The 27837-nt window shown below is 41.4% G+C and overlaps 1 protein-coding gene across 1 annotated transcript; it reads right to left on the reverse strand.

The window, feature by feature from the left end:
* Window positions 1–56: 56 nt before the first annotated feature.
* On the reverse strand, window positions 57–27471 carry gigyf1a (GRB10 interacting GYF protein 1a). The gene is given in 27 exon segments (XM_034220565.1): window positions 57–2240; window positions 2343–5471; window positions 6536–6680; window positions 6839–6883; window positions 10160–10323; window positions 10468–10625; window positions 10755–10975; window positions 11062–11280; window positions 11465–11602; window positions 11868–11941; window positions 12031–12131; window positions 12270–12373; window positions 12844–13145; window positions 13416–13584; window positions 14099–14253; window positions 14952–15054; window positions 15056–15144; window positions 15343–15457; window positions 15605–15822; window positions 16408–16640; window positions 16936–17044; window positions 20255–20372; window positions 20567–20662; window positions 20883–21012; window positions 23785–23848; window positions 23930–24538; window positions 27205–27471. Coding segments are annotated over 24 exon segments (3309 nt in total). The 5' UTR covers window positions 23820–23848; window positions 23930–24538; window positions 27205–27471; the 3' UTR covers window positions 57–2240; window positions 2343–5403.
* Between the last annotated feature and the right edge of the window lie 366 nt (window positions 27472–27837).

The raw sequence follows: 27837 nt of genomic DNA on the forward strand, positions 1-27837 counted from the left end.
GTTCATATCCCAACACAAAACCGCACAAAACACAAAAAAAGTCAGTGACTGCTAAATGCTATTTATTTTGTATTTATTTTTGTTCTTCAAACAAACAAAAGCCAAACTATTTACACATCTTTCAATTGTTCTTTTCCAAAAAGTTTATCACATTATGCTGTTATCTCAACATTCAAAGACTTGTTATTCAAGGAGCTGAGCTGACTGGGATATAACTTAACATATATTTTTTGTATCCATATTGTTAGATTTACAGTTACCAGAACTAAACTGAACCAGGTTTCATACCAATTTAGGTGGACAGGACGTGACATCATCTTTTCAAAGGCTGTAATTAAATATCGTGGGCTTTTGGAAGAAGCAATATTGCAGTTTATCTAATCATAAAAGCACCTGTGGTGCAGTAAAATAACTTTGTTTTACTCTATTAAGACAGGCTGACCAACCAACAACTAATACCACACAATATCAGCATTTAAAAATATCACTCTCAAACAACAGACGTGATAATATAAAGTTAATTTGTTGTTTTGGCAACTGATAAAGACAACATTAAACGTAGTACAGTTAGCTATCCATCAAAATCTCAGCTAAACAGATGTACGAGTTTATTACATATGTAACCTCAGTTGCCAATTGGAATAAAAACGGCATAGTGTTTAGTTGTCAATGATACAAAAAGCAACTAGTCGTCTAAAAGCATTAATCTCTCAAATCCAATTAGATATACACAAATGGAACAAGACGCTTTCCAAATTTTCAGGACAAGAATTTCCTTTTGGATAACACACAACTGACTGGCCGATTTCTTATCTATTCAGTGCATTCAGATAGTCAGCAGCACTCCCCGGTACACAAACAAAACTGCTGCAATCTGGGACAAATTGTTACGCACGTCAAGGTTCAGCGCCAAAACCCACAAATACTCACATCATGCAATCATGCTTCTCACAAAACTGATTTGACATCCCGTAACTGTAAAAAGTATCTAGTTGCTTCCAAAACGTTAAAGTCAGCCGGAGTGTATACAAATAATAACCAAAAAGCCCCTACTTGGAAGACCTGTCACCTGTTCAGTTTTGCCTAAAGCAGTATATCCAACAATATGTCACACAATAATACGTCTGTTTCCCCCCAGTCAGCTCAGCTCCATACAGTACAGACTCCAGCCCTTTATTAAGCCTGCACTTTTTGCAATTATCCAACAGGAAATGTGAACAAATCAATTCTAAACTTTAAGGAAACCAAAAGGGCAACACAAGCTAACCACCAGCTCAATCGGATGAATCAAAGAGTGCTTGCTCTTTCTGTAGCAAAACAGTCTCTTTCATGGTGGTTAGAGGTCTCAAATGAATACAGAACACTGTCCTGTTAACAAACAGAAAACGTTTAGAAAGCTCCTTTCTCTCTTTCCACTTTAGAGGACAGTTAAAGGAGGCGGTTTCCAACTTAAATTCACCTTTTAGAGAACATTTTCAGTTAGCCATTCAGAGCTGAACTATACAATTTAAGGCATGTTGAACAGAGAAATAAAGCAAAACCACTATGAGAGAAAAATCAAAAACACAAACTTTTACATTATTTACAAAGCTCAGCGATTATATTGAGCAATGATTTGTGTGTGTGTGTCATCTAATGTTGGTGTAGCCCTGTTGTGTGTTTGTGGTTCCAGGGAGAGCCACTGTGTGTTGCTTTTGCTGTAGCATGTGCATGTAGTGTGTCCGCAACTAGAATCTATGTGACGTGTAGCTACTCGATTGTGTTTTGTCATGTTTCAAAGTTTCTTTTTGTTGTTTTTTTTGTACAATTCTTTCAGTTCATCCAGTTCCACAGCTGCAGGGATTCCTGGTGACTTTGATGTAATCCAGCCACGTCCGTCGAAACCCAATCCAGCTGAGTCTTCTGTCCTGCCGCTTAGAAGACCTCCACGCGACTGCCTGAGAGCTTCAGGCCGAGGTGGGGTGATGACATCTGGGCAATACGTGCCTCTTCATCCTTTTCCTCCATGGGAGATCAAGTCCCGATCCTCACACTTCCAACACAGATGGGATCCACGGCCTATAACCCTGTTCATCTTGCAACTGTCCAACTGATAATGCCAGCGGCTTGCCAAGTCTGAGGTCAAGACAGAAAAGTTTCTTAGGGTTTAAGTTCAAAAGGTTTAGGGTAAACTGGTTCATGGGTTGGCTGTAGATTAGATCCTCCTTGCAGAGGGCAGCAAATAAAGCACAGCCAGACTCCTGAGAGAAGATGGAAAGAAAGAGCACAAAACCCATCGTCACCACACTGTTCAAACGTGACTTTAACCGGGAGTAACTGGATCAAATCAAAGCATATCTTACCATTGCCAAATATTGTTCCTCCTGCAGTAACTCCACAGCTCTGGAGGCAGCCATCAGGTTCGGAGAAGACCTTCAAACCCACGTCTGCCTCTTCACCGTGTATGTTGATCAAACACTCTTGGTGGGACGTTTTTGTCGAGACGGCAGCATCCGTTTTGATAAGTAACTCTCAGTCAGTCTCGGAGCCACTTTAGCAAGTCCTACAAACTTAGTCCTTGTTTTTTTTATTTCCCTTCCATCCCGGATTATTTCAGGGTTACTGGCAAACTAAGGGAAACTCACAGCGAGTCCATCTCAAACTATACTCAAAAAGATTGGTTTTCTTGAAGAACATTCACTCCATATAGTCAACGTCGCATGAATTTTTCCTTCATCCATTTGCAAAGTTTCTTTCTTCTCCGAAAGATAATACAAAAATATGGTTATATACAGGAGGTGGGAGAAGACGTTCTTCTCGAGTCTCTTATTTCAGTTTGGGAATTTTTTTTTTTCAGTGACTTTGTCAAAGTCTTAGCAATCCTCCTGTTGTAATTGTGCTCCCATCCCCAAAATTGTACCTCACAGCTTGAATGAACAAAAGTGCATAGGTGAGTTGGTGAGGGCAGGTGAGTGCTTCTGAGGGTTGAGGTGGAGACAAGCGCACTAACCAGGTGTACACGTATCACCTTCTCTTCCCTCCAGGGTTTTGCAGCCCTGCACTCCACAAACAAAGCCCATCCTTGATTTCCCTCCCTTTCCTCCGTGGTGGATCATCAATTCTCCATGACCACACACAGAGGTCCAGTCGGAGGATCGTGTCCATGTTCTTGCGATACCTGCCGCTCTTCCTCAAAAAAAACCCAACACAACTCAATGTCCATATGGCAGAAGCGCACTTGCAAACCCCACCCGTCTCATGTGGGAACAAAAATAAAACAAAATAACAAAACTGCACCCACAGATATCCATGTGGTTTGTAAACAACCAAAGCTCCAGTATGGAATAGAAAGAGTCTTTTCATTCTTAGTCACTATGTGTACGACCAGGATTGTAGAGGCAGTGTGTTCAACTGTTTCCAGCCCCAGTTTTTTTTTCTTCTTTTCCACTGTAAATTAAAAAAAGTTCTTGCTAAACTCTGAAGCTTTTTTGTATTTTGTTTCCATTTTTGAAATCTTCTGAGGAAAAAAAAATAAAATCTGGTATCAGCACGGGTTTCTTGTCATTTTTTTGGAATACATTCAATATTTTCTTAAGAAATAATACACACTTCACATGGCGATAATGAAACAAAAATGAAAAACAATTTAAGGAAAAAAATTAGAACACACAACAAAAATAGCAGCCCCAAGTGCTCATTATCTTAGTCCAAATACTTTTTAAACTTTGTATATAATGTATATATATTCATATATATTTTTCATTAAAAAAAGAAACTCGTCATTATCAAATTGCAACAACGAATAAGTAACACAATATGCTAACATGTCATGCACCCTTCTGTGCACTTGCACATTAAGATGTTGTTTTCTTTTCAGAGTCAGAATCTCGACACCTTTCATTCACAAGTTCGAGAGCTGACAAAAGGCAACGTGATCACACCCCAGGAAAACAGACTGGAATAACCTTCCGATGGATCACCCCTAGACTGAACTAGAAACATTTACGATATAAACTTACATACACTGTGCTGAGCACTGACACACACCACACTCGCTCTCAAAAAAGAGTTAATGTCTCAATGGCCACGCACCCTATCCAAGTTCTTAGGCACAAATGTGCATTCATACACATACAAAAAAGCACATGTATTCAAAATGAGTACCTGTAGTCTTAACTAATTTCTATGAACAGTAAATGAACATGAAAACTCACACATACAAAGTCTCGCTCTGATGCACGCACAGCAATGTCCCTCATGATTCGCCCTGTCTGCCAGTCCTCACAGGTCTACCGACGGCTCCCCATGGGGAGGGGCTTAAGGGAAATAAACTAGTGGTGCCATCGTGTGATGAGCGCAAAGCTAACATTTACAAATGTATGCACTTCTATTTCGTCTATCATGGGGATGAAGAGCTGGTGAGAGAAAGGATGTGTTGTGCAATTGCCCTCTCTCTGTCTCACTCATTCAACTCTCACAACGTCCCTGTTTGGAGGAGGGACACACACACACACACACACACACACACACACACACACACACACAAACACACACTCTCTAAACATGAGAATACAAAATTACCATTTGAACAAAAAAGACAAAAATGGCCTCTTATGTTTCATACATCTTGGTAAGCAACAAAAGAATGAAAAAAACAAACATTGTGCAGACTGGTATATTACTGACACAACCCAAGCATCACACACTCAGTCATTCACACAAATATTCACTTCTAGAACTAACCCCATTTGTTTGATTTTTTTGTTGTTTTTGTTATTTCTTTTTTAGGCAAGTGCAAATCTTCAAGTTTTTTTATAATCTATTTTTCAATAGCTTTACTTTTTATATAAACGTAAAAAAATGCTAAATAAGAGAAATATCAACAGTGTTTGTCTTTAGAGAAAGGATTTGCTCTCTGATAAAGGTTTCAACTAAAGGTCCCCCTGACTTTGAAAACAGCCCGACCATTCACCCACCGACTGTTTCACCACACCCTTCCAGTTCTGATGCACATGCACGCAGAAGATGTGTATGTTCACACACCGTATGTGCACCAATTCCCAACACGCACGCACACATTCACACACATGAAAAAAAAATATTCAAATCCCATCTCAATAAAGTGCATTAGTTCAGTATAAGGTGCTTAATCTTTTGAGTGCCAGAGGATACCCATCTTCCTTTATACATCACCCCCCTCTCCCCTGCTCAAGTGATCAACTGGTGCAGCAGGGAGCCCTTTTTGTTCTAGCCACAGGGAAGGAGAGAGTGGGAGGCACAGATCAAGGCGCCTCCACCCTGCACCTTCCCACCCCCCCCCCCCTACCCCCTCCCGGTTCCCCCAGCAGTGCACATTCGTCATCAGGTTTGTCTGATTAAAAGACAGAAGGCCTCAGGTAGCTATTGCTGCTGCGCTGCGTCACATCAGTAATCCTCCACCATCTCCATCTCATTCAGGCTCAGACACTCGCTCGCGTTGTGGAATGAGTACCCTGCAGGGGGAGGGGCAGAGAGTGAGAGTAAGATCAGAGGGGGAGGGGCTGAGAAGAGCTAACGGGGATAAAGATGCAGACAGTTTGATAGGAAGAGCCTTCTGTTGGTCAATTTCAGAAGAAAAAAACATTGACACATATGTATTACATTTAGTGTGTTTCTGTATGGATATGAATCACATGTAGAGATAAGCTAGAGGCCATTAAGCCGAGGAGTTAACATGCATAGCTGAAAGTGAGTGAACTGTAAATGAAATGTAATCATATTAAAAGATTCCAAAAATGTTATAATCCGCATATAATGATTGAAAACAGTATTCAAAACACAGCCCAATGAAAGACTTGAATAAAAAGGGACACTATAACAAGTCATTGAGAGCAGGTCACATGTTTCAGGTCACATGCATTTCAAAGTTGTGAAAGACTGTTAGGCCTTGTTTAAAATAGATAATGGAGTGGGAATGAAAGAGTTTTTGTAAGTTCTCTTTTTGTACAGAGGTACTCTAGAGCGAGTGCCTGATGAAGGTGAGAGCAGCAGTAAAGAGGGTCCTCAGTGATTACGTTTTTCTTTACTGAATGACGGAAGCGTTTGGATTTGAGTTGCATAGGAATATCTTAATATTCTCAATAAAAGCGAGGCCACCTGTTTACATGTATTTCAAATTACGAGACAAATCCCATCCCTGGGTTTCCACTCCAAACCGCTCACGGGTTCATAAATAACTTCAGACACCAGCCTACCCTAGGAGCCCATCCTACACACCACCTGGTGCAAACACGTCTCCAAGAAGACTATTACTTTCCGCTGGTGCTTCAGAAAGCTGTCTTCCTTCTTGTGTTTTGCCTTTGTGAGACTCCTTTTGAATCCAGATGATGAAAACAGTTTCCATGTTGGCTTGTTTGTGTGTTAACTCTTGATGTACACCTGTTGCTGACTGGCTGTGTTTTGAATAATCATAATGCTAATCTGGGGTCAAGCTATTTAGAGCTAGCTAATAATAGATTCTGAGCATTTACAGATGAATGAAGACAAAGAAATATAAAATGGTGTTGAGGTCACGTACCTAAGATGCTGGGGTCAGGGTGCAGCATCATGGGCTGTTTCTTCTTCATCTTCCCTCCCTGGTTTTCATAGAGACCAGACTTGCCCATGTGGTTGGGTTGAAACATGGACTGCAGGGTGCTTGGATTCATTCCTCGCATTGAGTCCTAAGAAAAAGGGAAATACAAATCAATGTGTGCCTCAAAAGCCCAAAGAAGTGATATCTTTTTTTAAAATCAACTTTTACAAATGTAAAGCCCTTTCTTGTTATAGCCTTTAGTAACTGCTAGTGCGTTATTGTTTACAAAAAAAACGCTGTTCTGACCTGCAGAGGGAAGTTCATGTTCAATCCAGCCACTTCCTTTGATAACTGGGACACATCAAGAGAAAGGAGGGATTTACAACTTCAAAAGCACACTTTGAGCCAGTTCATTTGATGTTGCCTTTTCATTCAGGGTTCATGCACTTTTTCACCAATGATTTTCAATGACTTTCCATGACTTCTCAATGACCTTTACCTCATTTTCCATGACCAAAAAAAATGTACCACTGAAAATGTTTTATTTGAACATGGAACAGGAAAATAAGGTCTGCATATGAAACATGTTGTGCCTATCTAAAACAAATCAAATAGTAGGCTTACTAGCTTCTACACGCTGAAGCAACTGCAGTCAGGGAGGCAAACTCATCAGGTACGAAAAAGGTGACAATGATCCGAGCCCCCCCCCCCACCCCACGGAATATCGGCTTTAAAATGAGGAATAACAGGATGTTAGCAGTCAGAAGAACTAAAGCAGCAGGTAATAATAACAGAAACGCTAAAGAGTCACATCTAATAGAAATATATAAAAGCATTTATTTTAATTGTGTAGCAGTCAGTTTATCATTTTGGCAGCACTGTTGAGCATTTTGAAAATGTATTGTCATGCCTCTGTGCAAGGCTTAGTCTTTCTATCTTTATGGCATCTGGTGTAAAGTAACTAAATTCATAAACTCAAGTACTATACTTGGGTACAATGTTGAGATACTTGTACTTTATTTAAGTATTTCAATGTTTTGCTACTTTGTTCTTCTTCTCCTCTACAGTTCAGAGGTACATGGTGTACTTTGACTCCACTACATGTATTAATACCTTTAGTTACTTTACAGATGTGGATGAATGATGTGAAATCTAATCAAGTGTTAAATCAGACTTTAGTTCCACCTGGAGTAAATCCACAAGCTACCCTGCAGTATACAAAGTCATTCAAACTAGCTGCACCTTTACCAGCTTTGAGAACACTTTCATGATCAACAGGGCTGCCAACATTTGAGTTCAGCTTAGAGTGAGATTTGTTTTTTGGTGAACCGAAAAAAGAAACGTTCATGATTCATTTTGAGAGCAAAATGAATTTATGGATACATCTCTCAACACCCGTATGAAACAGAACTGTAAACAGATTTTCTTTTTCTTTATGGATATTTTACAAATCACTCACCTTTTAAACTGTATTCTTGTTTTACTGTCATATAGTATTTCATACCTGTTTTTCATTTATTCTCATAAATGGTGACCAAACCGTTTGAGACCCACTGAGATAACTAGACTAAAGTTAACTAAACACTCAGAGAGTCCCTTACCTCACTGATCTGTAGTTATCGCTCAGTCTGACAGCAGAGAGCTCTACTCTCCTTGTTTTAGAAACAGCTTCTAATATCCGTTAGCGCAGCAAGCTAACCAGATGCTAACAACAACAACAATGCAAATAGTGAATTTGGTAGAAATATACTGTATAATAGTAGTTATTTAAGATGATGCCATATTTATTGAAGATTTTACATTAGCCTATAAATATTCCCCCGAATTATTCAAAAGCATATTCTTCCAAACTCCTTGCTGTAGTCTGACCACCAGGAGACTATTGATGTGTGTAGTGAGTTTGGTAGTAATAAGATGTATAATAGTGATTGAATATTATTGTATTCTCTTTTCTCGGAGTTGCACTTTGCAGACGGTCCCTGAGCACTCGTTTCTTCTCCGGCTGCAGGTAGAGACCAATGTAATGTGTCCAGCTCAGAGGACGGCGCCTATTGGCTTTTTTTGATCAAAATGTGATTGTAGTTTGTTGTCCTCCTTACCACGCTACTTAGGAGACGTCATTTGTGTCTGAATAACGTTTTGTTCATGAGTTATTGATCCGTGAAATCAGAATCTCCCAATATCGTTCCAACTTTACTGAACTAAGCCAGAAGACCGTCTCATTTCGTAGACCGCTCGGTTTGCTGTTCCTTCACTTTATTTTTATATTTATATACATTTATTTTGGATGAAAACTTAGCGTGAGGAAAGGCACGTGTGGCGTGAGTGCGTGAGATATGGGTTAATTGCGTGACTCTCACGCTCAATGCGTGAGTGTTGGCAGCCCTGGATCAATCATTATAAAACATATCATATATATTATTCTGAAATGGACCAATCTGCACAACGACTACTTTTACTGTCGCTACTATCACTATATTTTGATGAGAATACTTTTCTACTTTTACTTGAGGAACATTTTGAATGCAGGACTTTTACTGTGATAGAGTATTCCTACACTCTGGTACTTCTACTTTTACTCAAGTACAAGATCTGAGTACTTCTACTTTTACTAAAGTACAAGATCTGAGTACTTCTATTTTTACTCAAGTACAAGATCTGAGTACTTCTACTTTTACTAAAGTACAAGATCTGAGTACTTCTATTTTTACTCAAGTACAAGATCTGAGTACTTCTACTTTTACTAAAGTACAAGATCTGAGTACTTCTATTTTTACTCAAGTACAAGATCTGAGTACTTCTACTTTTACTCTAGCACAATATCTATACTTATACCACCTCTGTTTATAGCCTATGAAAAAAACTATTAGAAAACGAAGGCTAAAGCTAACGTTAACAGATAGTGACAATGTATGCTAACTAGCTAGCTCAACGATTCCTTAAATGATATTGCGACAGAAAAACGTTCCAGTTCACATCACGCTCTGCCGCTCTGCTCTGAACACCTGAACGGCCCGTTCTAACAGCTGTTCTAACAGCGGCTCAGTCTGTGCCACAGTGACTCCGAACGCACCGTAGATAATGTAGCTGACCCTCATCCCGGAGCAGCAGAGTTCAGCCGACAGGCAGGAAGACTCGAGCACACAGCTCGCGCTTCGTATATTAAAAAATAACACCATGCGCGTCATGATGGCACATAGCAGCTCGCGACCGCAGATTATTTCGGCGATTAGATCAAATGTAAATTATATTTGACGCAACTTTAGTTACATTTCCATGACTTTTCCAAAACTTTGGGGAAAATATTGTTTTCCATAACTTTTCCAGGGCCTGGAATTTGCATTTTGAATTTCCATGACTTTTCCAGGTTTTCAATGACCGTACGAACCCTGTTCATTATATTCCAACACATACATCATGGTGTTTTAGAAGCCTGACCTTTAAAAGACAAACATTCACAATTATGGATAAGCTATTTTCTTTTCTCCTTATTAATACTGAGTATAATTAGAACAATTTCCCAGATATCCAAAAGGTACTGGGTGCCTGGTCCTGTTTCTCTTTGCTTGGGCAGCGAATCACAGTTTGTTTTGTAGTATGCTGTTCTCATTTGTAGCTCAGGCCTACCTGCTGCTGCTGTCTCTGTTGGTTGGCTTTCTGTTTGGCACGTCGCTCCAGGAACTGTTTGGCGAACTCTTTGGCTTCCACTGTGTCCCCTAGGTAGGACCGGATGAACTCCAGCACTGCATAGGGAGACTCCATCTCCTTCAGGTAGGCCACAATTGTGGCAACTTAATAAAGATATAAAGTTGAAATGATTAGAAATTCTAGGAACTTTTTGAGATCAAAATAAATAAAGCCAAAACATTTTTTGAACTAAGTTCCGGGGGAAGTTTTATTAACCTCGACCTAGCTACCTTCATAACTCGGCCTACCATCCAGTGGGGAGGAGGAGTTGTTGGCAGAGGTGTTGAGAGCGTGCAGCATCTGTTCACACCAGGTAGTGAAGCCGTCCTGAGGCTTCATGCCCTGCAGCAGCTTCAGCAGCTTGTCCTCGTCCTCAGTCCGCTTCCTACGCATCATGAACTGATCACTGCAGAGGACACACAACCATAACTGAAACATGGACACCTATAACTTTAATATTAGAATGCCATATGCCACTGAAGGTGAACAAAAAATAAAGTGAGGATTTGAAATATTCCTTTTTGGCTTCCTGTACCTGAGTGAGGGGCTGCTGCGGCTGTTCTTCAGGCCCATGTTGTTGTTGCTGTTGCCACGCAGGCTGGCTTGGTTCTTCACAGCCTCGTCCCACATGCCCATGCTGCCTGAAGAGCTTCCACTGCTGCTCTTGCCCTCCATCCCTCCAGGCCCGCCCCACATGCCAACACCATCCGCCCACTGCCCGCCCATGGAGGAGCTCCCCATCGACATGCCAGAGAGCTGGAAACAGACAGAGACATCATTTAGAACAATCTTCTATCGGCATTCTCTCTCTGACCGTCTGAAACAGTTCACTTCAAACTCACGCGCTCTCTCTGCTGCTGGGCTCTCTGCTGCTGCTGCTGCTGCTTCAGGAGCCTCTCTGCCTCCTGCTGCATCTCCAGCAGAGCCAGAGCAGGGGGCTTTCCTGCCTTGGAGAGCCCTGAGGAGGGGGCCCCGCTCCAGCCTGAGCTGCCTGCCCCAGGACCCTGCTGCTGGGGGGAATGCTGCAGCAACTTCATGATCAGCTCCTGCTGCTGACGACACTGCAGGGAGAGAGAACGGAGGTTTGAAATGAAAAGCCATTCTCATTGCATGTTACCCTCAGACTGCATCATCAGTGGCGCACTATTTGGACGTCTGACTTGTGAAATCAAATGCCAGCTTTAATGAGCCTAGCTTGCATCATGGAAAGAATGAAAATACAGCAAATCAGATCCTGCAACTCACCTGCTTGCGTCTGAAGAGCTCCTCTTCCTCCCTCCTCTTCTGCTCCTCCTGAAGCCTCCTCTTCTCCTCCCTCCTCTTACGCTGCTCCTCCTCTTCACGCTTCGCCCTGAGTTCAGCGTCTCTCCTCTCCTGCTGGAGCTGAAGGGAACGCATCAGGAGTCAAACGATGTCAAATGCATTAACTAAGAAGCTAAGCTAAATAAATATTGCATCAGAGACAATCCTTGTGTTTACAGTTATTGTGCCTGCTAGCATTGCTTACAATTTCTCTAGCTAGCAGTTCAAATCTAAGCTTTTCGCTGTTGACAATAAGATAGAGTAAAAATGACTGATCGCATAAAAGATGTATGAAAACATTGAAATCTAAATGTAGATTAAATGGAAATCTTACAACTGAAGCCACCTTTTGAAGCTGTTCGAGAGTTGGACCCTGAGTAGAAGGATTCATTGTTATGTCCCAAAGACTGGCTTCACCGCCTACATGGAAACAAAGCGGGTTATTTAAGCTCAATGAGGTAAAGACGAGTTGTTGCTTTGTGGACATTCAAAGCCAGTCCAAAGCGTACCTGACGGCTGTGAAGCTGAGGTATGCATGTCCCACATGGACCCTGTATCTGGCACTGACATCGACCTGTTCATCGAAGGCATCATACCCTGCTCACTGCACCTTGGACAAAAGAAGCTAAATCAAACACGGAAAGTCCAAAAGTCTAAATCCCCTCTGTAAAAGGAAAGAAACTATGGCACAAACACAAAATAAGGCTCAGACATGTAAAGGAATAGTTCCAACCATGTATTAACCTACCTATTAATGAGCTGAAATAGCTGCTGCTGTTGGAGCTGCTGATAGAGAGCTGTTGCTGCCGCCAGCTCCTGTTGCTTTTTCAGGCGGTCCTGGTCCAGGTTCCCCTGAAAGAAACAGCGATCACCAGTCAATAACATGTATATTCTAACTCTATACACCACAACAGCTATCTAATGCAAAATGTGCGATAGCTAAGCAAGAACTACTTGGGGGGGAATTGCCAATTATTTGTTACCAAAGACTTCTAAGTTACAAAAGGAACAAACATTAAGTGTGCATTCCCCCAACGATGCAGACAGCTGCCACACGTATAGGTAATCAGGGGCCTGTGACAATGTAGCGTTACATTACAGCATTCAATGGAACCTGCCCTGTTCTGCTCCACTTGAAGCTTCCATGCACAGGGGGCCACATTATATCGTCTTAAGACTGTTGTTTGAATACCACTTCCTCAACAAGGTCATTCATTCATTAGCAGGAACACAAATTAAATGACATGTCTTCAAATCAAGCATGGGGGCAATTTCAGAAATCTCACGTTTGAATTGAATTTGAATAAATAGTTGTTTTTTACCGTAACCTGTCTATCAAGCTTCCCTCTCCTCTGCATCCTCCCCTCCCCATCCTCTACGTTGGCAGAGCTCTGACTCACAGTCCCGGCGGACCCCCGGGTGGGCTGCGGGCGCTGCGTCGGTGGTGGCTGTCTCACCAGCAGGGGCGGAGGGGAGGGCCCTGGGGCGAAGGGCACCCGGCCCCACATTTTGATGACATCTCCCAGGGGTTGGAAGCCCTCGTCGCAGCCACGCTTCACCAGCAGGGTCATGGTGAAGTAGCCGGCCTGGAACCACTCGCACATCTCCACCGTGGTGAAGGGACCTGGTTAGATTGAGATGAATGAGTTTACAATACAATAGCATAGCTTTTATTCATGAATTCATGTGTTATCCTTGCATGTACGAGTAAGTAGTATAATAATAATAATAAGTAGGGATGCTCCGATCAGGGTTTTTGGGGCCAATCGCCAGAATCAGTATCGGCCGATACCGATCATAGGGTGGGTGGGGGCTGTGGGATCTTCCATTTAAAGTGATCGGCCGATAACGATCGGTACATAATATAATAGGTATAAAGGGTGTGGGAGGGTACCCTGGATCTCTCCCTGTGGGTCCTTGTAGAACCACTTCATGGCGGCCTCGTGTGACAGCGGCAGAGCGGCGGCTGTGTTCCTGCACTCCTGCTGCTGCTGCAGAGCCTGGGTGAAGCACTCCTCCTCCAGAGAAGTGTCCTGCAGTGACGCCACCATCTTCTCTGCCTCCTACACACAGCACGTTATTACACATCAAAATGTTCACACAGAGAATGTCAATGCTCTTAAGAGCAAACCCAAGACTCTCCTTTTAAATGTATTGTATTTATGTGTTTTTCAGTCCTGAGTTTGAAAATAATGTTGTTGGGTTAGTGAAGCACTTATGTATGAAACATGCTTTATAAATAATTGATCTGATTTGACTTACAAGTAGGTTTTGGTTTAGATGGAGATTGATTACTTTTTGGAAAAAGAATCCCTGGTTAAATGATTGAAATGTAATTCCTGTAACAATTGAGACAGCTGCATTCACACAAACATGTTATTACCATTAAGTGTTCATTGAGAGAATATCAATACTTTTAAGTGCCTATTCAAGATCTCTTCGTTTTAAATGTGGCTTTAAAGTATTTGATGTGTTCTTGATTTCTTTCAGTCCAGTGTTGTTTTGGTTTAGATGAAATGGAGCTACAAGTGCTTTCTGTTTCACAGCTGCATGAAATGTGCCTCCTGTTGTTCCTACCTGCTGCAGGTGCTTCATGCCCTCATCGTCCTCTGTGTCCCCTCCAGGTGGAGGGTGGAGAGGAGCAGCAGAGGAAGGAGGTGGAGGAGGCATGCGGGAGGAAGGGGGGGCGCTGGGGCTCAGCTGGCTCTTAGAGACCCCTACAGGAGCCATGTCTGATACAAAAAACACAAACATTAGTAAAACAATGGGCTCTATATAGCTCTATATATGAGGTGGTGATGTTGGATTGAGACGGGTAGAGCCACCAACTGGCTCTGTGTGAGACAGCAGCAGCAGCGGGTTTAGTCAACAAGATATTAAATGACCTCATATATTGTATATCAAACTCAAAATATCAACGCGGCAATAGTTCCACACACTTACGGTGCATGACTAAGAGCTTGGCTGAATCCAAGAAGCCAAAAGCTCTACAGTTACAGGGTTAGACCCTTAACGCTTCAATTTTGTTATTCAAGATACAAGTTTGAATGTGACAAACACTGATGACTTAAGTTTGCCTCGGTATTCAAACTCATTGCTCAATAAAAAGCAGGAAGAATCTGATAATAAAGTCAAAAGATCCATACTAGATATTCATACTAACTTTGACCTTGTTCCATAATTCATTTCCTACTTTCTTTAGATTTGATACCATTAGTACATTTCATATCACACTAACAAACTTTTTCTCCACATGTTCTTGTCCAACTTCACATTCATAATTCACATGGTTTAACTGCAATACATATCAATTTACATATATTTTTGGACAAAACATGAATTGCCTTCATAATTAGAAAATAATAGGTACCTAAGAGAGCTGCTAACTGAATCCATCGGTCTGTTGCTTCTGACGTGAAATAGGGGGTACCTTCACTGGGCGCGCTGCTGGCTTTGACAGGGTGGCTGTTGTTCAGCTGAGCATTGTCCACCAACAGGCCTGCGTTGCTGGGCCGATGCTCCACAGAGGGGGGGGGTACAGTGTTGCAGTGCAGGAGGAGAGGATGAGGGTGAAGCTGGCTTTGTCTCGCCGTCCCTTACAGCAGAGCCAGCTTCTTTACTCTCTGTAAGGGGAGAGCGGAGGAAAGAAAGAAAGGAAAGCATTAAGTAAGAAGCCACAATCATCAGTTATGAATTCCTCCTGGGCTTCTGAACGAATAGGAAAAGCCTTATGAACAAATCATTTTTCACTGAACAATGCAATAATGAAGCTGGCAAGGGAACGATTCCAAAAACATTATAAAATCATCGTTTTTCCTCACCCTTGTCTTCTTCAGCACTGTTCCTCTCCATGTCAGCGTAGAACTCCTCGTCTTCCTCGTCCTCTATCCCCTTAAAATCAAACTCCTCCTCCAGGATTATGTCCTTGTCACCCTTCTGACACAAAGGAAGAGACAATTAAAGAGTGTACCTCATTGACATTCAATGAGAGCTGACAGTAAAATAAATAAATATCATAAAACAAAACAAAAAACTTGACTTTGTTTGAAGAGAACGTTCTTAAGAATAATTAAAGGTACACACCTTCAAAGCCATGAAAGCTCCAGAGGAGTCAAACGTGCCCATCTCCCCGTCTTCCTCGTCTGTGCACCACTCAGGCAGGCCGTCTCCGTCGTCCAGTCCCTCACGCCGGCGGCCACCACCATGGCCATCGGCATCCCTGAAATCGAAATCAAACTTCCGACGACGACCCTCGCCGGGACCGGTGTGTTCCCGCCAGCCTGCTGAGCGAGGACCCCCATCTGACAGAGAAATGGACAGCCATCAGTGAGGATAGGGTCTCATAACCTCCAAAACGGCGGTTGTCTTAAAGTGCAGCTCCCTTTTAGCAACACTCCACTTTGTCTGGTAGAAATCCCTTCACTGCCACTAGATGTCACTATATCTACTGTTTCAGCTGAACACATCATCACAACTGAGCTTTGATAGCCTGGAGTAAGAACTAGTAGAATTGATGATCTTCTACTTAGGCCATTTGAATATTTAAAATGGTATGAGCCCTCAGCATGCATGTTGTATTTTAGGCAATCCTAATGCAAGTGAGAACCAAAGGTTGTGATTACACGGATTTAAAAAGCCATTTCTACACATTTCATTTCTTAAAGCCACAGGCCTGTTTACCACCACATCTGATAAGGTGTTCGACACTAAGTGGCCATGTATGAATACAATCAAACAGAAGTTCTGTGGAATGCATGTCATGCATTCTAAAAAGAAAATGACTGATGAGGTGTTTCTCCTGTGTATCCTGCTTTCATTTTTTTTTTAACACAAACGAGTTTACGGCGGCGGGACAATGAATAAAAGCATGTTTGTCTTTATCCTACCATCCCTGCGGACTCCTGTAAGTCTCCAGTTGGTTCCCGGCTCCACCACCACCACCCCCCCCCCTGCCGCCGCCGCCTCCTCCTCCTCCTGCTGCTCCTCCCGGAGGATGCGCCAGTTATCGCTGTCAGCCCTTGTGAAATCCTTCCGTCCTGGAACCACAGGCACTACAGGCTCTTCAAAGCCGGGACGCCCGACCTCCCGCCGGATCGGCTTCTCAAATCTACGCTCAGCCCTGAGAAAAGAAGGGAACATTTGAGAAATAAGTGATTAAAAAAAATAGGAAAAATGAGTCCAAAGTAACGAACATATTGTAGTTCAGCCTATCCAGAAAAAAGAAGATACCTAGGTCAATTACGCAACATGAGAACAATTGTAATACAAATATCAGAGCGGATTTGACATTTCCTTCTAGTTTATTACACTTTATTACGTCTTCTCTCAAGAAAAAAAAAAAAAAAGTCTTTATATTGGCACTACGCTATTTAATCCATGATTTATTTGACCTTCAATTAGTGAGTTTTTCTTACCGGTCATCCCAGCTCTGGCTGCGATGAATCTCTCGGACGCCGCGTCCAAAACCCACCTCCGGTTCTTCAATACTTCTTTGGTAAAATCCACCTTCACCGCGACCTCGTCCTGATAAAATACACACGGAGCAGAAGGTGTTTGTATTTAATATCATCATCATCTGAATGAAAGAGCTTGAGATTGTCTTTGTCTGTTAAATAAACCTCATATATCTTATTTTTAACACTTTTATAATTCATTTGACTGATATATGATTAGCTTATATCTTCTTTAAGAGCTGCAGACAAACCATGAAACCGGCACAGCATTCTTCTTCCAAGTTGTTTCCTTAGCTGTCCTGGGGCCTCATTTATAACGCCGTGCGTAGGATTCACTTGGGAAGGTTGCTTACGTAGTAGAAATCCCAAAAATAGGTACAGAAATTTCCCGACATTTTCCGATTCACCAAACATTGCGTACCGGCGAGGAAAGTGCGTACGGCACGTCCTACGCCGGTTTCCCTTTATAAATCACAACCGACTCGAAATGCGGTGCAGCTTTTGCGGGCTTCACGTAACGCCCATATTTGCCTATAAATAGTCAAAGAAACGCCCATTCATTCATTCTGACTGACTTTATGAAGAAGATCGCAGGAAATGACGACAGAACAGCTAAAAAAGACATCTCACACCGTGTCAGATTTGGGTTATTTTGGGGAGGTGGAGATAAATCATATTGTTTGGTGGATGCAGTTTGAACCAGAGTAGCAGCATGGAGGTCGGATCGTCACCAAAATAAATAAATAAATGGCCCGAAAAAGGTTAATGACAAAAACAATACACATAGCCTTCCTCAGGCAGTGCGTTTGTACCGGGGACAGGAGACCCCCCTTGATGAGAAACTGTAAGAAGAGAACGGAGAATCCCTCCGGAGTGGAGTCATGACGACTGGATCTGAATTATGTTTTCGTATTTGGTGGTTTGTGTTCCAGCTGTCGATCAGCTGTGCGCAGCGTCTCCACTGCAGCAACTCTATATCCACCAGTTAAAGGAAATACAACTAATGTGTTGTGTTATATCAGCTGTACAATTTACCACATATGGTGTTCTTAGTTTCCATACCTCCTGTGTTTTACGAGCCACTTATCAAGTCTTGGCAAACGGCATAAAACACGATTAAACGTGGTAGTATATACCAGTGGTTCCCAAACGGTGTGCCGCGGCACACTGGTGTGCCGTGAGGCAAGTCTGGGTGTGCCGTGGGATTTTGTGACAACCATACGTTATTATTGCAATATACAACTACACAACAAATAATTATTTTTTAATTTACTATATCATACTTTGTAGGTTTATATGTACGTAATCTGCGCGACTTGCGCGTCCACATCTCCACGTGCAGTGCTGCATAAACATGGCTTAGTCAGCGATAACTTTCGAGGGGTGGAGGTCTGCCCATTATTTTGAGTTGGTCCGAAGAATAGACAGGAATGTGACGGTGAGGTGCAAACTGTGTCCAGGCCAGAAGCTGTTATCCACTGCTGGAAACACCACGTGGTCAATCCTCAACAAACACCTGCAAAGAACACATGCTAAGGTGAAGCTACCGCACAGCTATTTGTTGTTTGTTTATATCACGTTGTCTGTTCTTCTTCTCTGTCTTCCGGTTGTTGCCTGTTTTGAATGACAAATACACACTACCGCCGCCTGCTGGTAAGGAAAGTTATTGCCACTCACGCATGCGCAGTTCGTACGTGCTCGGCGAGTAAAGTAACGAGTTACTTTATGTAGATAGTAACGAAGTAGTGTAATATATTGCTTTTTTTTAAAAAAGTAATATGTAATATATTACATTTTTTTAGTAACGACCCCATCTCTGGAGTTGGCGTTCTCTACTCTGATTTACATGAAGAACATCAGGAGGTCACGGCTCTCTGTTGAACAGGACTTGCGAGTGGCCCTCTCCTCAGTGCCACCAAGGATTAAAAAAATATGCGCGCCCCGACAGGCACATGTATCTCACTAATTTGTAAGTCGGCAAAATATTTACAATAGCACATGTTTCAATGCTGATTGCTGAAATGTTACATTTATATAATTTGTAGTTCAGGACCATGGACAATGCAGCTTCCTTGCATTGACAGTTCTCTGTGCTGAATTTCTGCTGAGTTTCCTTTGCCTCATTTTTAATGTTGTGACCTGTCTGGTTTAAATGAGTGTGTTGCTGCTTTGATGAAGCCTAATTTGATAAAGTTTCAAATTAATTTCTGAAATATTTCGTTAATAAATATTTCATGAATAATATAGTTGTCTTTGTCACATTTTATTTGGCATTAGTAAATAATTATGCACATTTACAGATATTTTACATGATATGAGTGATAACACGTGTTATAAGGGCTATTTTGCACAATAGGTGTGCCTTGAGATTTTTACTTGTCCTTTGGTGTGCCACTGGTATAAACCATGCTCGTACAACCTATAGAAATGCAAAACCGCATCATTTATGAGAAAACATTTCATAACATTAACACAACATATTCGAGGTGGTTTTCAATAACATATCCGTATTTATTTATTTCTCCAAGTTATGTTTTTGTGTGCACTGAGGAGTCTCAAACAGGCGTTTGTTTAATCATTTTAAGATTGGCTTTAATCAATGTTTGAAAATGAATTCTTCTTATATGATAAATGAGAGGTAGCATTTTATTGATGGTATTATTTCCACATATTTCTCTCCATTCTTCCTTCTGCCAACGGTGTCGCAGTTTCTCGTCTCTCCCGTGTTTGTGCTTAGTGCGTACGCATGGGTTAGAGTTTGCGTGGAGGACCGCATGTTTTCCCGTCAAGTTAGTATTTTATAAATCGCAAACATTGCGTAGAAACTGGCGTACGCCATTTTTTTTAGCGTATATCCATTTATAAATGAGGCCCCAGAACCGGATGTTAAGTGTTTACATTGGCCATTCATATGTGCAGAGTGCTGTGTGCACAAGGTGAGTTTGTAAGCCAAGTGGTTTTAGACAGGTGTGGCTGGACAAAAGGAGGACTATTTAGACAGGCCAAGAGGAAGTGTGCTGCACCAAGATGGTGGAAGAAACAAGGGAAATAAACACTCCAGTGGTTGGCTTGAATAAACGGTTTTACTTTCTCCGGAGAACAGCCATTGTAGTTCCGGCCAAGCTTTTTTTGGGCAGCGTTTTTGTTTCTGTTGGACCTGTGTTAGTTTAAGCACAAGTGGTTGTGGAGTCTGTATGCATGCACTTAGGCTGAACCAATGCTCTACTTTATTTGTTGCTCTCTCTTCTAATGGGTGTCTGGGAGTTTTGTTTGCCGTTACCTCGACCACCTCGCGCGGCCCCTCGTCCTCGGACCACTCCAGCTGGGGCTGTGGCGCCCACCCCTTTTCCCATGAGCCTTAGCACCGCCACACTGTTCACAGACATGGAGAAGTTCCTCTGCAGAGAGAGAGAATGGAAAGAGCAAAAGGCAAGAATGTGAGGAATGCGAGTTTGCAGCTGCATTTGAAAACCAACAGCACCGCTCGCTTTGAAAACTCAGATCATATCGCGATGAGATATCACATGAAAAGCTGGAACAGTTTGACATGTGCAGGTATCAGTGTATTTGAGGATATGTGTTAATTGCAGACCTGCTCCTCCTCAGTGAGAGGCACCAGTGCCAGTGGCTGCATGGGCTCATCTTGCAGAATAGCAGCAAACTCCTTATCCTGCATGTCCTCTGGGACCTGCAACAACAACCATAGGCACGGAGGATGACATTACTATCTTTCAAAACTTTTGGCCTGACTTAGAAAAAACAACTGTCTGATACAGGTTTGGTTTTTTGAAGCTAGAGAAATGGGATTTAAAAGAGAAAATCACGCTTGTGTTTTAGCACCATTAACTTTGACAACATTACTAAACGTCTTCTTCAGTGATTCCAACAGAGAAACTTCTCCCACTCACCTTGTTGTCTTTGATATAAAGTGCTAACATCTCCTCTCGGCCGTAGCGATACTCGGCCAGCTTGTACTTTGGCATGGCGGGGGAAGGAGGGGGGGACGTCACACTCCCCCCACTGGACAGTGCACGGAGCCTGCGTGAGAAAAGGTACAGGAATCATGAGGAATTAGGATAATGTATTTTTAACATCAATTATCTTTGTCTGAATGTTCAACAGACCATCAAGACTTCTCAGTGTTGCAATTTAAATGTAAGACTTTTTAACATGTATGCTTTTAAACAGTATTTCAGTGTCAGTGTTTCAACAGGAAATTACTAACTGAACTTTAAAGCTACATATTAGCATTTGTTATTGTTCCTGCCTACTGACTGGAGCCGACATACAATGTAGGAAAATCACTTGTAAATAACTTGGCATAAAGTCCACTGTTGGCAGAGAAAAATTGCAGCTATTGTGCAAGTGGGATATAATTCCTTTTAATCTGTACTGAAGAAAAATATCTAAAAATATTTCACTAAATGCTTCGCAAGCCAACCATCCTCTCACGCGGGTCCCTCTGAATACACTTGGCTCAACGCAGATGATATATTAGCTTTTCCAATCTCAAATTTTCATTTTAAAAGCTATTACTAGCGGGCCAGGTTCCAAGGCCTGCTGTTCAACAATGGCTCCATTCACACGCTTCTACAGAACGTGTCATTGACTCCGCATCAAAACCACATGGAACTCTGGGAGGTGTGGGATGCAAGAGGTAAAAGGAAGGCATCATGAAAGGCAAGTTGGCAGCATGTGGCATTTCAGGGTCAAAATGGTGTTTACTAATATGAATAATAAAATGGTGAGCTAAGGAAACATTCCAGTGATACACTAAGCAATACTTCAAACAGGACGGAGAAAGAAATCTTAAAGGTCTTCCATGTTTCATATCTATACGTTCATAATCCTCTTTGAGTCTTATAGAGCAAAGGTCAGTCCAACAACGGTTACATCACCTGGTTAAATAAAGGCTACAAACAAACATCAATCTAAATGCAAGGCAGAATGTTTTCACTTTGAAGTCTACCACAATGCCCAACACGCTCGACAGCTCTTCGGCCAGCCAAACCTCAAATGTTCTAAATCATTTTGAAACACTAACAGGCATTAAAGGACTTGTAAACATGCAGCCACACAGCTGGCGGTGAGCACATACATCAGCCACTGCTTAGATTTATTCAAGAGGTGCGAGTATAAAAGTAGGGCTAGAAAGGCCACTGAGAGGAAAGCAGCTGCAGACGTGTAAAGAGAGAAATATTCAGAGTCAAGAATGCACACAGCAGTCACAGGCTTTTAGATATTGAGTGCTACCAAACTGAAGACTACACCCCCTCTTAAGCACAACACAAGCGTCCACTGAAGGATGAGGTGGAGAATCAGAGATGGAAAGGACAACACTTCCTATATTGGCCCTCTTCAGACCAAACATGTGCTTTTGTTATCCAATCACAAGTGGACAGCTCTCTTGAAAATAGGCTGCGTCACTTGGACCCATCGATAGCGAGTTAACTGAATAAATAATCACTTTGCTGTTGGTGCATCCACCTCTTTCTTTCTCTTATGTGCCAAACACTCACTCTGCACATTCACATCTGTTCTCAGAGCTGCCTACTTCTACAGAGCTGATCACAAAAGATCCAATACCAGGAGTGAACAGGGCCTTTGATTTAAAGAGAAAACTGCTTTCCAACAGTTAGAGATGGCATGATAAAACAGTCTGTGAAAGTTGTAACTATCAACTACTTTCATCATCAATTTATCTGCCTTCTATTTTTTGGTTTCTTGTTTCATGAAGTGCAATAAAAAAAAGTGGAAAATAAAAATGTTCATAGCCTTTATGGTGTTCAAATCGCTCCCTTTGTCCCAACAAAAGCCCACATTTTTATTATTTGTATTTTTACATGAAAAATAATTACGGCGAAGCTCGGCAAAAGTTAAAGGACTCCTAATTTAGAACATGAAAAGGCATCTAAAAAAAGAAGGCGAGGTTATCAACTATGCAGCAGAGTATTCTCCTGGCATTTAAGATCATCTCTCCATGTGGGTGTAATGCCGTTGCATTTAATGGACACATTCAAAAGTGGCATTTAACATTAAGACATGACCATTTTTATATCAAGATTCCTTTTAAACAACACAGACTAAAGTATGAATAATATTCACAATTACGTTGCTTTGAACACCTACAGTTTCATCACCGAGTAAAATATCTGCTCATTACGGGTGATAAGGTCAAAAGCTCCACAGCCACTCACTCTGTCCAACCATAACACATTAAACATTCATTACATCTTGTTGTCAAAGAGCTGTTTAATCGTCATGAGAGCATTTATTCTTTTCAGGAGATACTTTACTTTATTCAGGGTTCATACACTTTTTCACCAAGGATTTTCAATGACTTCTCCATGAGCTTTACCTAATTTTCCATGCCCAAAAAAATGATTCTTTCTCAGCGGTACCACTGAAAATGGTTTATTTTAACATGGAACAGGAAAATAAGGTCTGCATATGAAACATGTTGTGCCTACAGTATCTAAAACAAATCAAATAGGCTTACTAGCTTCTACACGCTAAAGCAATTCAAATCTCTCACCAGCAAAATACCTCGACAGTTAAATGCAATTTTACGTTTCAACTATACAATACAGTATTTATTATCATTTTAGTATTACTATTTCGCCGATTAGATAAAATATAAATTATATTTGATGCAACTTTAGTTACATTTCCATGACTTTGGGAAAAATATTGTTTTCCATAACTTTTCCAGGGCCTGGAATTTCCATGACTTTTCCAGGTTTTTAAGGCCCGTAAGAACCCTGTTTATTAGTCAGTGCTATTTTAATGTAAAGAAATAAGATTGGTTACCATTCTGGGCCGAAGTTAAGAGTCTCAGCAGTCATATTCCTCACGTCCACACAGAACTGAGTATCTGAGGAGAAAAAGGTTCATGTTTTATTTCTTGTAGCAACTGTAGAGTCAAAATGAGTAAAAGTGAGCGAAGATGTCTTACCCTGTCCAGATGATCGGAGCAGGCTGGACTGTGCTGGACCAGGCTAGAGCTGGCTGGCTTTAGTTAGGCTTAGGTGACTAAAAGGCTGAGTGGTGCTTAAGCTGTGGTCACAGAGCTCCCCAAGCACACAGACACAAAGAGAATAGCTGCCAGTTGCAGGTGCTTGAGGAATACCAGGTTATCAGGTCCTAACTAGATAAGGAAGGGGGTTCGACTATAGTTTGGAGAGTGGAATCTCCTGCTACTCACAGCCGAAAAAATGGTAGGTAAACAAAGAAAATAAACGAAAAAAACCTTGGAAATGAACAATGGAACAAAAATAAAACACACTTGCTAGTAATAATGTTTTCTTTTTTTACAGCAGTTATAGCTCACATTAAAGTTAAAAATATGAGTTGATTCATCAAAAAAGGTAACGCAGGAACGAAATAACAGCCCCAACACTGAAACAGGCTGCTGGAACAGCTGCCAAGAGCAGACACGACTCGCACTCCTCTTTTCTTTTCTCTCTCCCTCCGTCCCTTCTTCTCTCTCGCTCCAACTGAAATGTTGATTGACGGAGACCCTCCAGGTGACTCCTTTATTTCCTGTCCTCCTCCCTTAGCACCACTGAAAAGTAAGCAGAGTTGGAGAGGGGGGGAATCAAATGATTACAAAACAGATGGAAAGGATCATGTTAGAAGTGCACACTTAACAAAATGTGCCGTTGGTGGGATGTACTTTCACAGATTGGCTCCTTGCCTATAATGTGATAGGAAAGGAAATTTGATTTCTAGACACACTATTTTCACAGCATGCCCTGGAGTTACTGAAAAGGTACTAGCCCGTTTTTATCAATTTGCACACGGCACTGAGCTGGGAGAAGAACATTGTGGTATTTTGACACTGAATGCTTGAAACCAGCTAGCTATAGTGCTCAATCATGGCCCCTTGTTTAGCTGCTCACAGGAGATTTTCCATCCAGAAATCTAGGGAGTATATTTAGGCTGATTTTAAAAGTATGCAGCTGTTTGTCAAGTCATGGAAACTACACCAAAACCAAGGCAACAAAATGTCACAACAGTAAATGCTCATATATTATACTGTCCTTATGACATGAAAAATCCTCACATTTAAATAACTTCTTTGCCGTTATATTTAAGATTCACGAGTAATGAACATCACTTTTATTGAATCAAGTTATAAGATGCAAAACTGGGTATTACAGAAGGAGATATACCTGCCTGGCTGTTACCGTAAATCAAAAGTTATACTAATACTTATGAATGTATTTGACTACTTTTTAATATCATAAAGGTTGTGTTAGTTATCACATTTAGCCTGAAGCGCTGCCCTCTTATACCAATTCCATCAGGCGAACACTCAACTAGCTAAACACTTCTGTATATGAGATAACTTTGTGTACAACGATGTGACACTATAAATCTCTATTACTTATACTGTTATACATAATCACTTTTCAGACCGCAGGAAGTTCGTCCGGAACTAGGATGCTATCAGGAACTTGAGTCTATTGCAGGGACCCGGGTCTAAATTAAGTTCTTTTGACATTATTTTACCCCCCAAAACTCCATGGTCGGGGGTATTACGTTTAGATGTAAATGGCATGACATACCGTTATTCAAGTATTGATAGAAGATTTTTTTTTCTAGATCACCTATCTCCACGGCAAGTCTTAGTCATTGGCACTGGCGGACAGTAAAAGCCTCTAATGGTCTGTAGTTCGTTTATAAAAAAAGTAAGCGCTGCTCATGCAATCTTTTTTACTTCAGTGTAAAATACTTTGACATATATATGACACGTATGATGTGGAAAAACAAGCTTTTGTTACAAATGTGGCACTACTCTTTGCAGTTGGATAACACTAAGAAGAACATGATTGCAGTAGGTTCTTTAACAGTTTACCATCTAAGCAATTCATGGGACATTAAATAACAAAATTAACAAGAATTAAAAATACACATTAAGACAACAGATAAGTGTAACTTGAAAGCTGACAGGTTAAACTTGCAGTGTGGCCGTAAATTATTAAATTATATTGTTTGTTTGTTATTTTGCCCAAGATGAAGTTGGCCCTCTGTGTATGTATGAACTTAAGAGTAACATTCTATAGAAACATAATTTTTAAACCGAGATAAAATGGATGAAAATGGGAACCTTGGATTTCACCTCTGGTTGCATTAACTGTTTGATAAACTCCTTTGGGCTACTGTGGAAATATTTGATATTGGTAATCATACTTAAAGTAATGTTAGAGAAATTCAGTGTGGATCGTGACTTAAAATACATGCAAATAACACTTATTTATCAGTTAAAGGCACGGAACATGAAATCATTAAATGAGGGTTATTTATAGCACTCGATGCATTACCGCAACAATTAAGAATGTATCATTTTGCCTAAGCATCCGTAGACCGCCTTATGACTTAGAACTATTATATAACTAAACTTTCGACTCCAGGCCACAACTGGCACTTTAGGACATATTTAAGAGTCTACTTTTTAATGAGAAAATTGAAGTAAGGTGACGCAGGAATAACTGTGCTTGCAGAACATAACATTTATATTGCATTTAGATATTTACAACTGTTATGCACTTAGAAATGTGGCGGGATAACAATGGCAAGCTGCTAAAATATAGACTAAAACTCTATGCTGAGGCTTCACATCAATGTATACCAGTTTTTTACTTTAACAAACTTCACAGTATTTCATTGTTTGGTCGTAAAGATGGCTAACATATTGACAAAATAGCTCGCGTTGACGTTAGCTAGCTTCAGCGAGCTACATTAGCTTTAAAATAGTTCCGTCTTTCAAGCCAATTAGCTTTACAGCATATCGACTTGTGGATAAAGAGGGACACTTTTATCGTTCCAACAATATTTGCAACCAAACGTATCCTATTTGTATAGCAAACCAGAGACGGGATAGCTGGTTTGCTACCTAAACTAGCATACGGTTTGCGTTGATCTTAAAGGCCTTGTAGGTTCAAATGACACCAGATATGATGGCGGAGGGGGCGGAGGACTCCCCGGCCTTCTCCGCCAATGTGCGGACGACCACCTCCACTCCGCTCTCGGTGTGAAGCTACGGCTAATGCGAAGTAAACAACACACACTGAAAGAAACAACAACCATAAAATAACTTGGTGCAAAAGCTTTTCTCTCACAACAGATAAATCCAAACCATCCGAGTCGCAAGAGCTGAGGTTAGCGTGTTAGCCAATGTTAGCCAGCTAGCTAAAAGACAAGCTTCAAAGAGGAACCATGGCTTACCTTCACTGTTTATAGCTAACGTTACCAGACTGGTTGTCGGTACGGTGTGTCTACTGCCAATATCTCGTATGCATTGGTCTCTTAAACACTGTAAACGTATTCATTCGACAGAATCGTACTTTCAGAAAGTCGTGCTCTGTGTTTTATTTATTATTTTTCCCCTCTCCTCCAACGGACGCTGCTGCGTATCAGTATGTGTCTGCTGGCTCCTAGTCGCTGCTCTTCTTGTTGTTTGTGTTTCGAAAACATGGCCGTCCGTGTGATACCACGTGACTGCACATTGACAAGTGGCTAACCAATGTTGTAGCAGGGCAAACACACCCCTGTTTATCAGCCTGGACACCGACGTGTACTGCACTTTGCAACTGTATTTTTCAAATGCAGTGTCTCAGATAAAGGTGTTTTTAATTTGCCGTTTGCCGCTGCGAGGACAAATGTAGCATAACATTGTATTTTTGGCATAAGTCAGAAACAGCCAGCTCAATAATACACATTCACGTGGTAGAATAACTACATTAACTCCTGTAAAAGTTGTTTCGCACACGTTGTAATCAAAAGCAGTATTCTTGAAATGCATAAGGAGATATTTGTGAGGTATTCGCTATCAATACCCTGATCAATACCCTTGAAAAT

The sequence above is a fragment of the Gymnodraco acuticeps genome, unplaced genomic scaffold (assembly GCF_902827175.1).
Source record: "Gymnodraco acuticeps unplaced genomic scaffold, fGymAcu1.1, whole genome shotgun sequence".
NCBI lineage: Eukaryota > Metazoa > Chordata > Actinopteri > Perciformes > Bathydraconidae > Gymnodraco > Gymnodraco acuticeps.